Consider the following 14,486-nt stretch of genomic DNA (forward strand, 5'->3'; position numbering starts at 1 on the left):
GAAAGAAAGAAAGAAAGAAAGAAAGAAAGAAAGAAAGAAAGAAAGAAAGAAAGAAAGAAAGAAGGAAAGAAGGAAGGAAGGAAGGAAGGAAGGAAGGAAGGAAGGAAGGAAGGAAGGAAGGAAGGAAGGAAGGAAGGAAGGAAGGAAATATTAAAATGAAGATTCAGCTCTAATTCCAACTTCTGCAGGAGGCCCTTTTCTCTCCCCAGCTGTTGGCACCCTCTCCTCTGAAATCTCCTCTGTATATATTTTATATTACATAGTCACATATATGTCATCTCCCCAACAGTATGTGAATTCTTGGAGGGCAGAGAATGTTTTTGTCTTTCTTTGTACCCTTAGCAGTTAGCATCATGCCTGGTACACAGTAGGTGCTTAAGGAATGTTTACTGCTTGATCTCTATAGGGTGCTCTAGGGAGGAACTTCCACTAGCAATCCACATTTGCACCTTCTTTGCTATGACCAATCTTAGAGACTTCCCTACATTAGGAGAATGCCCAGAGTTACAGAGCTAAGCTGTGTCTGAGCCAGTCAGTTATGGGCATAGTATTCCTGTAGTGGCACAGAAAAAGAAAAAGAAAAAAAGTCTAGACCAAAATGTATTTAATGATCTCCAAAGAGCTAAATTACAGCTATCTTACAACATGATACATCTCCCCAAAGCATTCTGGGATAACGTAGATGTCATTCTTCAAAAAGAGAAGAATAAAACTAAATGGCTTTCATTAAAGGTGCCTTCCACACAGGTGTTGTCAAGCAAGCTGACACAGCCCAAAATGGAAGGATGAGATTTTTTTCAAGTAACAGGTGTAAAAGTATTTTGTTTTGTTTTTAGTGTCTTCTGTTCCATCTGTATAAGGCCAAGCTGAGAAAGGCAACGGGCATCTGTGGGACAAGTCTTAGAGAAGCGTGATCTCGGTTTGAAGGGCCAAAGTCAGCAACCAAAATAAAAGTGTCCAAAGTGACAAGCAGGCACTGTTCGACACTGTCTGAATGTGGGGAGATCTCCTGTGGCCTGGTAGCAGAGGCTCCACCGTGATATACCCATTAACAATTCGGATCCGAGGAAGTGGGGCTGGAGCACTAGGAGATAAACAGAAAAGCATTATAGGACTTACCACCTCCAAGCCAGGCAGCGATAATACTGAAAATGAAACAAACTACAGGTCCTTGAATAATGAAAAATGGCCCAATAAAAGGCAACAAGCATTTCTTAAGTGTCAAATATGTGTCAGACACAATAGCTGCCTTTAACATAGCTCACCCTTTACATATGCATTTTTAACATTTATAATTTTATTTATATATACTTAAATTTATATTCATAAATATGAGAAGATAAATAATAATCGCATTTACGAAGCACTTTAAGGTTTTCAAAATACTTTATAAACATTTCATTTTAAAAATTCATGTATTAACCTGAGGCAGAGGAATGGTTTTATTATTATATCCATTTTACTGAAGAATAAGGAAACTGAAGCAGTCAGATGTTAAGTGACTTGCTCAGGGTCATACAGTTAGGAGGTAACTGACAACAAATTTGAATTCAGGCCTTCCTGAGTTCTGGACACATCGTTCTAGCCACTGAGTCACCTAGCTGTCTCAAAAATCCATCAAATAAACATCTTGGGCAATGATTCATCCAACCTTTGTTTGCCGATATCTCATGAAGGGGAACCTACTACTTCCAAAATCATTCTACTTTTGGTCAATTCTCATTAGTGGGAAGTTTTCCATTCCTACTGAAATCTACCCTTCTGCCATTTCCATTCCCCATCCTCTGAGGCCAAGATGGGCTAAGACGAACAAATCTAATTCTTCATCTACACCTCAGATCCTTAAAGACAGCTGCCATATCACTTTTGCAAACCCCTTGTGTAGAGTAAGACCCAGCTTTGAATCCTGCCTCAGACACATACTGTATGACCCTGAGAAAGTCACCTAACCTCTATTAAGTGGCTGACATATAAGTACTTAATGTTTGTTGAATTGCCTCAGCCTCAGTTTAATCTCTTTAGACATCACTTTATTCATCTGTGATATGACAGGATTGAAGTCAGTGACCCCTTGAGTAGCCTTTCCTCTCTAAATCTATTTATAAATGACATTTGATGCGAAAAGCAAATCAATGGCAAGAATAATTGTCCCAAAATGCAGATTCAAGTCACTTTCCTATAAGAGAAGTAGAGAAGGCTTTCTCATGTGAATAGCCCCTGGTCCCCACCTAACACTTATCTCTCCTTCCTTCCTCTGCCCCCCTCTCTGTCCTTCTTGCTCCTCCCTCCTCCTTTCTCCTCCTCCTCATCTTTCCCTCTCCTCCCTCCCTCTTTGTTCCTCCTCCCTCTCCCTATCTCCCTCTTCCCACAATCTCCTTCCCCTCCCTCTCTTTCTCTTCACCTTCTTCCTCAGATGCTCCCATTAGATCTCCCACCCCAGGAATGAAGATCAGTGGCTCACCAAGACAAGAGCCGGCCCCTGACACTAACCTCTCCTCCAGGCGCACCCACAGATCGCTGAATTGCCGAAGCCTCTGCTTTTTCATCTGTTTCTTTTTCTTTTTCCTGTACTTCCTGTCCATCTTCTCTAACAAGTCAGCATTCCCAGGCAGAAGTAAGTGTGGCAATAGCAGCTCCTCTTCTTCCTCTTCCTCCTCCTCTTCCTCATCCCCTGGTGGCCCCAGGGGGCCAGACGCCTGCGAGATCCCATTGGGTACATGGGCAGGGGGTGGGGGGGACAAAGTGGAAGGGGTTCTCCTGGGCTTCTCACTGGCAAAGAAAGCATTTGAATGGTCATGCAGGGGGAGGGGCAATGCTACCACCCCCATGACCATCCCCACCTCCACCCCATGTCACTAAGCTCACAACAAACAAGTTCCACAAAAATGAAACCAAAAAGGCATCAGGAAGGACCAAGAAAGAATAAGAAATCTCTCTTGGGCTCTCCTGCCTGTCCTGGGGATAGACACAGAAGTGAGTCCATCACTGCTTTCAGGGAGCTTATACTCTACTGGAAGGGATCTACCGATGCTACTGAAACTGAAAGGCAATACAGTGACGTCATGTGAAACTGAAGAGTGATACAGTGACATCATGTGAAACTGAAGGGGATGAAACTGGAGGATACAGTGACTTATTTGTGAAATTGAAAGGGAATACAGTGACATCATATGAAACTGAAAGGGGGTATGATAATGTCATATGAAACTGAAGGAGGATATGGCGATGCTATGTGAAACTGAAAGGGGATACAGTGACTTCATGTGTGTCTATATCTACTCTAGAGAGGAAAATTCCCCACCACCACCACCAAGGGGACAAATACATCAGGAAAAGTCTATCTATCGAGGCAGCTCAGCAGCTCAGTTGATTGAGAGCCAGGCCTAGAGATGAGAGGTCCTAAGTTCAAATCTGCCTTCACACATTCCTAGCTGGGCAAGTCACTTAACCCCAGTTCTCCAGCCCTTGCCCCTCTTCTGCCTTGGACCCCATACTTCATATTAATGCTAAGACAAAAGGTAGGTTTAAAAAAGAAAGTAAGTATATCTGTTATTCCTTCTCAGTTTCCTTCCAAAGGACCTAAATATTTTCTAAAATAACAAGCAGATGAGGTTAGAGGCAGCTAGAACGATATAGTGGAAGGAGTGCTGGGCATAGATCAGGAAGCCCTGAGTTCAAATCTGGCTTCGAACATTTCCTAGCTGTATAATCCTGGGTAAGTCACTTCATCTTTATTTGCCTCAGTTTCCTCATCTGTAAAATGGGGATAATAATAGCAGCTACCTCCCAGGATTGTTGTGAGGCTCAAATGAGATAATATTTGTAAAGTGCTTATTAGCACAGTGTTGGACACACAGGAAGCACCACATAAATGCTTATTTCCATTCCCTTCTTCTAAATGGATAGGAGGCTGGACTTGGTATCTGGGGGACCTGGATTCATATCCCACTTCAGAGCGTGTGATAGCTGTCTGGCCTGCATTAAGGTCACACTTAAAACTGTCTCAGTTTTCTCATCTGAAAAATGGCAAGATGTGATTCAATGCCATCTCAGGACCCTTTCAGCTGTAAAATGATGATCCTCTGGCCTAGGCCTTTGCAAGGGACTGACTGCCTTCATTAAAGGCCTCGCCAGGAAAGTGAGGGACCAAAAAGTGTCCCTGACCACTCAGACCTGACTAGCAGGGCAGCAAGGGAAGACAGCTTCTGAGGACTCCTCCGCCTCTTGGCCTATGGTGAAACAAACGTCATCCAAGAACAAGCGCAGGGACCCCAGACTGTGTCACCCTCCTGCAAGACTCCTGGGGAAGTGAACTCTGGGGTGGGGAGGATATTATGCTGTCTCTCCCTCCAACCCTCATTTTACAGAGGAAGAAACTCAGGTCCAGTTTAAGTGGCTGAAGCAGGATTCAGACCGGGGTCCTGTGACTCCATCCCTCTCCCAGCCACATCTCCCCCAGTGAGTTGACACAATATCAACATGTGCTGTGAGGACTTTTGGGCCCCAGAGGCAGGATGATCAGCATATGCAGTTTGGAAAATGGGTTATTTGTTTGTTACCTTCTGTCTTAAAATCCATATTAGTTTGAAGGCTGAGAAGCAGCAAGAGCTAGGCAAATAGGGGTAAGTGACTTGCTCAGGGTCATAAAACTAGGAAATGTCTAAAGTCACATTTGAACCCAGGACCTCTTATTTCCAGGCCTGGCTCTCTATCCACCAAATCACATAGCTATCCCTTCTCTGGCTCATTTTTACAGATGAGGAAACTGAGGCATTTATCTACCCAAGGGATCAAAGATTAGATTTCATCATAAACCACGTGCCATCTCTCTGCTTTTTACCTTAAACTTTCCCTACACATCCGCATGACATAAGCATTCTTCTTAGAAAGGGCAACATCTGTAAAAGGCCAAAATACTGGAGTGGTTTAGCATGTCCTTGTCCAGTGAATTAAGGCTAACAGAAGTGAAATGACTTGCCCAGAGTCACACAGCTAGTAGGTGTCTGAGGCCATATATGAATTCAGGTCTTCCTGACTCTAGGCCCAATGCTCTATCCACTAAGACACCTAGCTATCTCCCTATTATATAGATCTGGGTTCAAATCCCACCTCAAATACTTGCTAGCCATGTGACTCTGGGCAGGTTATTAACCAGTTCCTCTGCTGTAAAATGAAATGGTTGCAGGGGGCAGCTGGGTAGGTCAGTGGATTGAGAGCCAGGCCTAGAGACGGGAGGTCCTAGGTTCAAATCTGGCCTCAGACACTTCCCAGCTGTGTGACCTTGGGCAAGTCACTTGACCCTCATTGCCTACCCTTACCACTCTTCCACCAAGGAACTAATACACAGAAGTTAAGGGTTTAAAAATATAAAAAAAAAAAAAATGAAATGGTTGCCGGTTTCTAAGATCCTTTCTAAAGCTAAATCTGTGATCCCTATGTCAGAATTTAGAGAATGATCAAAGACCAGGTCAATGCTGAGAAGACCTTTGAAGAAAGTCTGTCTAGAAACCAGAGTCACTCCCCTCCCTAAGCCTCAGTTTCCTCATCTGTAAAATGAGAAGCAAGGATTAGACAGCCTCTAAGGTTCCTTCCAGCTCTAAATCTATGATCAAAAGTCACATAACCTCCCTGGGCCTTTGTTTGTCCATCTATAAAACAATCAAGTCAGACCCTTCCAGTTCTATGTTGCTTTGACTAATCTACCACCATGAGAGTCTAAGAGAGACAGCCAAGCCCTCACCCCCACAATAGCACCATCGACATTTTCTAAAGATCACTTCTCCCTTGCTTTCTGGGATATAATGCTCTCCTGGCTCTGCCCATATCTCTTCAACCACCCTTGGTGTTCCCTTTTCTGGCACGTCTTCATCTTCCCAACCTCTAAATGGAGACATTTACTAGGGCTCTACCACAAGTCTCAGTCCTCTCGACTTTTCTTCCTCTGCACTCCCTCCTTCAAAGAGCTCACTCTATTCCATGGCTTTAACTGTCATCCCTAGGCAGTATGGTACAGTGGATAGAACCCTGGACCTGGGTTCACATCCCCTCCATGACATTAACCATCTATGTCAGTGGTTCCCAAACTTTTTTGGCCTACCGCACCCTTTCCAGAAAAAATATTACTTAGTGCCCTAGAAATTACTAAACTATTTATTGAACTCAGAATAGAATGTAATACAAAAAAAAAAAAGTGTGGCCATCACCACCTCCTTGATCACTGCAGCACCCACCAGGGGGCAGTAGCGCCCATTTTGGGAATCACTGATCTATGTGATCATAGAAAAGTCATGAAGCTTCTCTGGGCTTTAATCAGCTCATTTAAAATGAGTGGGGAATCTTTTGAAGTTGTTTAACCAACCTGGGCCTCGGTTTCCTCATCTGTAAAATGGGGGGTTAGACTAGCTGGTCTCTGAAGTTCCTTCCAGATCTAGAACTAGAATCCCAATTTCCAAATCTCTCTCAGAAGTCCTAAATCTCTCAGGCACAGTTCCTCATTTGGTTAGAGGATCTCTCTGTAGAGCTGTCTCTCCACTCCATCAAAATTCATATGTCTCGGCCACCCAGCTGGCTCCCCCAACCCTTCTATGCCACTTCGATTAACATGAAGAGTCTGCCAATCCTGACGGTCTTCTCTTGCCACCTCACTCCTCTTCTCTCCTATCACTGAGTCCAGCCAACCCTCCCTTTGAAATCTGTCTCAAATGTATCTCTTTCTCTCTGCCCCAATAGTCATCCCCCACCCAAGCCAGTCCTTACCCCAGAATTACTACAAGTACCTGGAAGCTAGTCTTCCCACCTCCCAACTTCTTCCCGTCCCATTGGCTAAGTTCTAAAGGCCATTCCATGGCCAACGTGGGCGGGTATTTGTTGGCTTAAGTAGGATGATGTTGGCATCCTCTTGTTGGAGAGGAGGGAGGAGGCAAAGATCAACAAAATAAATATTTGATAACTAGGAAAAACTCATTAAAAAATAAATTCTACTTCCATCATCCTTCCTCTGAATTCTTTGAAATCTGGTCTTCTTAGATCCACCATATGCATCCATCTAGGCTTAACTTTCCTCCATTACGAACTCTTAAAATGGGACAGTCATCTCTATGCCATTATATACTCATCCCAGCGCCCAAGAGGCAACATACTAGAGCAGCAAGAATGCTGGATATGAAGTATGAAGATGCATTAAGATCCTCCCTGACTAGCTGTGTGACTGTGGGTAAGTCACTGTTAAAATCTCTGGGCCTCAGTTTCCTATTCTGTTAAAAAAAAAAGGGGGGGGGGTGATGATGTGGATCCAAACCTAAGCCTCTGCTGATCCCAAATCCAACCTTCTGGTTTTGTTTTATCTTTTCTAAACCTCAACTTCTCTCTTAGAATAGATAGTAGGTATAGGTTCTAAGGCAGAAAAGTAGTATCTGAGGCCAGAAATACACATCTCTAGGCCTGGCTCTCCACGGAGCCACCTAGCTGCCCCTATTAATTATTATTATTATCATCATGCCACTCTTTTACTGAAAAATACTCAGGGGCTCTTCACTCCCTACCATTCTCATTCCACAGATGTGGCTTTAAAGACTAGCCATAGTCTGGCCCCACCTTTCACCCTGCTATTCTGATTTCCCATTTGGCCTCAGTATAAAGCCTCCTTCAAACAGGGGAAATCAGCTGCATCTGGAGCCAAAGGATGTGAGTTCAAATCCTGCCTCTACTCCCTATCACTTTGAGACTTTAGATAAGGCACTTAATCTCTTAGCTTTTAGTTTCCTCATCTGTAAAACGAGGAGGCTGGACATGATTGCTAATAGTTTTTTCTTCTGCTATTTATCTTCTGACTGCAGACAAGTCAGAGGAATCTCCCTCCATTCTAAGCCTTGGTTTCCAATTCTGATTTCTATCACATATATGTAATTATGTCTGCTATGTCTAATAATTTATTATGTAACAAACAAGTCTCCTAGGCTCCGAGCTGCTCTTACCCTAATTTGTTGCTTTCCCAGGGTTCTTTTCATTATTGCTACTGGAAGCCTCCATTGCCCAGCCATCCAGTTGGCTTAACTACATTCTATAGATGAGTTCTGTCACCTGATATGTGTGTGATCTTGGGCAAGTCCCTTAACATCTTCAGAGAGGGTCAGTCTATATCATCAAGGTCACAAGGGTCCACAACTCAACAGAGTATGGTCTGAATTAGACTAAAACGTTGTTCACTTGTTTCAGGCACATCTGACTCTTCACAACTCCATTTGAGATTTTTTTTGGCAGAGATACTGGAGTAGTTTGCCATTTCCTTCTCCGGCTCATTTTACACATGAGGAAACTGAGGCCAACGGGGTTAAGTGGCATGACCAGGGTCACACAGCTAGTAAGTGTCTGAGGCCAGGTCTTCCTGACTCCAGACTGAAAATGGAATTGGGAAGTACTTACCAAAATTAATTTTAAAATGCAATAAAGCAAAACTAATATTACATTTTAAAGCTAAGTCACTGGTGGCCACTGGGAATCCTTATGTACTGATTAATGGCCCCTGTTTCTATTTGCATTTGGCATCGCTGTGCTAACTAACACAAGTCCTCATACTAACATTATAGGTGCCCCACACTATTCCCAGGATCCTCCCTATTCGTAGCCCTGGGGCTCTCAGTGAGGGACACTCAACATTCCAATAAGAACCCAGCATTTCCAATGGTGGGCCAGCTCCAGTTATCCTGCTATTTCTAAATATTAATTTTATTGATATTAATTATCAATGCATTATCAGCAATAGAATATTATATTGATAATGGGTTCATTAGAATTCATTAATAACACTAATAACACACTGATCAGAATTATTAATAGAATATTAATTAATTCATATTATTAATTTATTTTATTGATTCTACCATTTGTCATCACATGAACACACAAGCCAATCTAATGTCTCCTCTATGAGCTAAATGGAAAACTCTCTTACTAGGAATAACCAGGACACACTTATCACTACCACGGGGGTCTGACCCAAAGGAACGCAGGCTCTGAAATTGAAGGACCTAGGTCTCTCTCCTCAGATTCTTATTCCTGCATGACCTTGGGCAAGTAACTTAACCTCAATATCTTTTCTTGTTTGTTCAAACGACTTTTAACACTCATTTACCTCAATGTCTTAATTTGTAAACTGAGGGAGTTTGGACCAGATTGGTTCTGAGGTCCCCTCAGACTCTCACTCTATGAGCCTGGAAGCCCACAATTGCTTCTCCCAGATTGTTTCATTTCTGTTCAGGGCCAAAAATTGTACTGACAGAGCCCCGAGATCCTTCCTGTATACTATGCCCCTTCTCTGCCCCTCAATTTCCAAGAGGAACCCACAAAAACCCTTTAAAGGGACAAGGCCCTGGTCCATAGACGTGTGACATATGATGGTGTCTAGGGGATCCTTCATTCACTCCACAAACATGAAGTGCCTATATTATACAGATCCCTGTATTAGGGATTAAGGAAGATACAAAGCTTAAATAGGATTTCCTGCCCTCATGAAATGTAGTCTTAGTAGCACAGGGAGAAAAAATACCGCCTCACTTTATTAGTGGAGGAAGTATGGTAAATTATTATAATTATGATATCATAACATATTATAATATTTTTAAATATATGAAATACATAATTAGGTTGTTCAGTTATTACTCTTTGTAACCTTGTTTGGGATATTCTAGGCAAAAGCACAGAAATGGTTTGCCATTTCCTCCTCCAGCTCATTTTTATGGAAGAGGAAACTGAGGCAGACAAGGTTAACTGATTGGTCCTGGGTCGCACAGCTAGTAAGTATCTGAAAGCAGATTTGAACTCATGAAGAGGAGTCTTCCTGACTCTAGGCCTAGTGCTCTATCCACAGCACTATCTAGATCCCCTAGTATTCTAATTAATATTATAGTATTTTAATTATAATCTTTTATATTGATAATATAATTAATAGAATAATTATATATAATGTTACTGCCTATCGCTATATGATAAAATAATCATAATCATATATTATCGATTGTTGCGATATATTGTAACATGATTAATATTATAATTATAATTGTATATATTATATTATTGCTTGTTATAATAATGTAATAATCATATGTTGTTATCAAATGTTATGATATATTATAACATGAGTCATATTATAATTATATATTATATATTATATTATTACCTATTATAATTGATTCCTGGTGGCCACACTTTAAATATATATCTATATAATATCTAAAATCTCCCTCTTTACATAATATAACAATCTTATATGTTGTATTATTATCTATTGTTATGATAGTATATTATAACATAGCTAATATAATTATAATATTACATATTATGTTATTATCTATTGTTATAATTATAATCATATATTATGTTGCATATTGTTATGGTAGATTACAATAAAATGCTTAACATTTTATAATATACAATTGTTATACTATACTATCATAATTATAATAGCATATTATATTTAATGCTATTGTGTTGTATTAAAATAAGATAATACTAAGATATTATTCCTAATAGTCTTACATAGCATTTTGAGGTCTGCAGAGCACTTTATATATCCTATCTCATTTAATCCTCTCTAGAACCTTGGAAGGTGGATATTATTATCCCTATTTTACAGATGAAGAAACTGAGGCTGAGAAAATTTAAATGACTTGTTGGTGTCTGAAGCAGGATTCCAATTTAGGTCTCCTGACTCTGAGTCACTTAATCCACTGTGACGCCTAGCTGCCCCTCTGGGTGAACAGTAGAATGAATGAATGAATGAATGAATGAATGAATGAATAAGAATTTCTTTAGAGCTTACAATTTGCCAAGCATTGCACTGAACTCAGCAGAAAGACCTTTGGAGGTGGAGTCAAAAAAGTTGGGTTCCAGAAAGGTAGCAGAAGGACCAGAATTCCAATCCTGCCTCTGACACTTACTGGTCACGCAACCCCATGCCAATTCTAGACCATCCCTAAGCCTCAGGTTCCCTTATCTGTATGATGAGCGCCAAATATAAGATCCTCACATCCACAGTCTCTTTTTTCTGCTACATTTTTTTACTGCATGACCATTGGGAAGTCTCGATTTACTCATCCCTCAAATGGGGATAATTATCCATACTTGTACTAACTCTTTGTGGCAATCATCATAGGAGTAGGAAGACTCTTTAGAGATCACCCATTTTAAAGATGAGACCACAGAGGACTGAAGAGGTTGATCAAGATGAAACTGGAAGCTACAGCATCTCAACTCCAAATCTACACTCTTTCCCTTACACAATTCCTGACTCAAAGGGGATGTTGTCCATGGAGGCTGTCGCCATAAATGCTTATAGGCATTAGCTGCCTTATGTGGCTCAGTGAATGGAGTGCCTGACTTGGAGTCGGGAAGATCTGAATTCAAATTCTAACTTGGATACCTACTAGCTTTAGGACCCTGGGTTAAGTCTCTTAACCTCTCAGCCTCCATTTCCTCCTGTATAAAATGAAGTGGAGCCTCTTGGGTCCCTCTAACTCCAAATCCATGCTCCCATTATTGCTGGAAACTCCAAAATTCTAACCTGAGAATGGTGAGCAAAGGAATTTCATGGAATCGTTCTAGCAAACGGCCACCGCTAGCTGAAAAAGCGAGTGATTGGCACCCAGGGGGAATTCGGGTCTGGTGATTCCTAGACCAGTAGGCTAAGGAGGGGACAAGTGATCTCCCCTCTCCGGGCCTCGGCGTTCTCAGCTCTAAAATTAGTTAGGTAGGGATAACCTCTATCACTTGCTCAACACCTCAGAGACAGAGGAAGGGAAAGAAATCATTTCAAACTCAAAACTTTAGACAAATGAATGCTAAAAATTGTTTTTATGGGCCATCGCGGAATAAAGAAAACGGGCTTAAAAAGTGAACTACCAGAACTGATAAAAATAATGGAATTACTTAGAGGGCTGGACGAGAGGCTTCATCCCAGAAGACCCGGCCAGCTCTAGAATTCCATGATTGCTAAATATCTAGGGGACTGCACTGAATTCTGGACCCTCCCCTGGGTCACCTCTGGCCCAAGGTGAGAGACTGTACCCCCTGGCACAATGGGAATGGTCAGAGAAGGAGCCCCAGAGATCAGACCTGGCACATTTTGGATTCACTCATTTAAGAGTCCAAAGAAAATTGTTTCTTTGGCTAATTTTTTTAAGTGAGCTCACTTATCTCAACAAAGCAATCCACGTGATTTAAAAAGGCCAGTTTAATCATAATATATAAGTATATATATGCTATATATATATGCCTATATATATATATATATATATAACTATAATAACAGCCAACATTTAAATAGAGCTTTAGCCTTGCAATAACCCTGAGAGGCAGGGGCTATTATTCCCATTTTACAGGTAAATAAACTAAAGCAGACAGTGTCTGCCTTCAGAGTATCATGAGATCATAGATTTAGAACTGAAATGGAGCTTAGAATTCCTTAAGACTAATCCCTTCATTTTACAGATCAGGAAACTGAGGCCCAGAGAAATTAAGTGATCCCAAGGGATCATGGAATCAGAAACTTAGAGCTGAATGACAATTTAGGGAGTGTCGAGATCAATCCCTTCTTTTGATGGATAGGGAAACTGAGGCTGGGAGACTCTAAATGGGATCATGGGATGACAGGCAAAGAACTAGAAAAAAATTCAGAATTGAGATCTTACCTGGAGGTCTAGGAAGTTTTAAAAATATTTTTCTGAAATTATTTTACGCTAACTCGTTTCCTTTGTAATCCCATGTATTTCATTTTATGCATTTAAACGCTTTATTCTGAGAAAGGGTCCAGAGGCTTCACTAAAGGGCTCAAGAACTCCTGTATCTTAGAGATCAGACAGAGCGATCCACTCATATTATATGTGAAAAGACTAGGCTGAGAGGGTTAAATGATCCACCCAGGGCCACTCAGCAAATTAAAAGTCAGGCAGCCGTTTCTATAGAAAAGATCCCCATCCCTCCAGGGCCTCCTCAGAGGATGCAAGAAGAGGCAAAGGGGCCTCTGGAGCTCCAGAAGAAGGGATGGAGGATTATCTCCTTGCACTTCCAGGCCAGGAATACAAGGGCCAAGGGGCAATCCCCACCCTGCTGGGAATGAGAGTAGCTCAGGAAGGGGGCAACCAGCTTTAAAGGGTCAGAGAAGGGCATGGTAGCTGGCCTTGGCAGACCCCAAGCCAGAAAGCAAATGGACAGTCCCAGGAAATGAACTGGCCTGGGGATCAAGAAGCCTGAGCTTTTGTCCTGTAATTAATTCTGAGAGGACCCAGGCTTGTTCTGCTTGACCACAGAGGGCAGAACCAGGAATAATGGGTAGAAGGTACAAAGAGTCCAACTGAGGCTAGATAGCAACAAAAATGTCTTTTTAATAAGAGCTGTCCACTCCTTAGCTGTGTGACCCTGGGCAAGTCACTTAGCCTTGATTACCTAAAAAAGTGAAAGCTGTCCAAAGATTATATGACAGCCTCAAGAAGTGGTGACTTCTCTCATCTTGGAGGTCTTCAAATGGAAGAGGGTTGCCCATATGTTGAATATCACCTAATGGAAGCTTCTGCCCAACATAGGTTGGACTAGATGGTTGCTGTGGCCCTTTCCAACTCTTGAATCTTTGATCCCTCTTTCTGGGCTTCAGATTCCTCACTGGATAGTCTGACCACTAAGTTTCGTCTTCTAACAGATCTATGGTTTTATGACTGGCCTTTCCGGGAGAGCCTAGACATTCAAACTGGGTCAGCAATGCTAAAGAATTCAGCAACCAAGGAAATGGGTCAGCACCTACCTACTGCCGAGTGCTCGAGGCCACATGGAGGTCCGGCAGAGACAAGGCAGCTGGGATGGCCTCAGACCTAGGAACTGAATAAAAAGGTATTTGGACCATTGCCCACAGCAGAGAAGACCTGGAATCCAGGCGGCTGGGGCCAAGGCCAGAGAACTAGAGCCTCCAAGCAGGGGAGGGCAGGGATGGATGGGGAGTTTCTGGATGGAAGAGGAGATATGGGAGAAGGAGGAGGTATGGAAGCCAATATCTCCATCTCAAGTGCGCAAGCTGGGCATGGGCACTCACTAGTAACCAAGGATATACCTCATACAAATATGGAGCCAGGCCTATGCTAAAGACTACAGCAGATACAAAAATGGTGACTATGTAGTCCCTGCCCTCTTGGAGCTTCCAATCTAGCTGCAAAGGCAAGTTTTACACCTGGGAAATCATCAGAGAACCACTTAACAAGAAATTACATGGCACTGATTTGATACAAAAAAGAAGTTAAAAACTCAACTTTATGAGCATAAGGAAGGGAAGTCGGGCAAGACAACAAATAGTTCTGGGGGTTTCGGTGGCCTGCAGGCTCAACATGAGTTAACAATGGAATAAATACACCCCTAGAAGGAGAATTCAAACTTTAGTTACACTGAGAGAAAAATGGCGCCTCATTCTCCTAAGGAGGTGATGGCCCCAAGGTATCTTGCCCTAGTAA

At 42.0% G+C, this 14,486-nt stretch overlaps 1 protein-coding gene across 1 annotated transcript in view; it reads right to left on the reverse strand.

Moving 5' to 3' along the window:
- Nucleotides 1–900: 900 nt before the first annotated feature.
- The window catches only part of TRABD2A (TraB domain containing 2A), a 71,028-nt gene continuing 57,442 nt past the window's right edge, over nt 901–14,486 (reverse strand). Inside the window, exons 6-8 of the mRNA XM_044659303.1 lie at nt 9,244–9,313; nt 2,491–2,769; nt 901–1,084 (exon numbers count right to left, since the gene is read on the reverse strand). Of these exons, the coding sequence (XP_044515238.1) occupies nt 901–1,084; nt 2,491–2,769; nt 9,244–9,313 (533 nt within the window). The remainder of the gene's footprint in view (nt 1,085–2,490; nt 2,770–9,243; nt 9,314–14,486) is intronic.

Source organism: Gracilinanus agilis, chromosome 2 (genome assembly GCF_016433145.1).
Source record: "Gracilinanus agilis isolate LMUSP501 chromosome 2, AgileGrace, whole genome shotgun sequence".
NCBI classification, from domain to species: Eukaryota; Metazoa; Chordata; class Mammalia; order Didelphimorphia; family Didelphidae; genus Gracilinanus; species Gracilinanus agilis.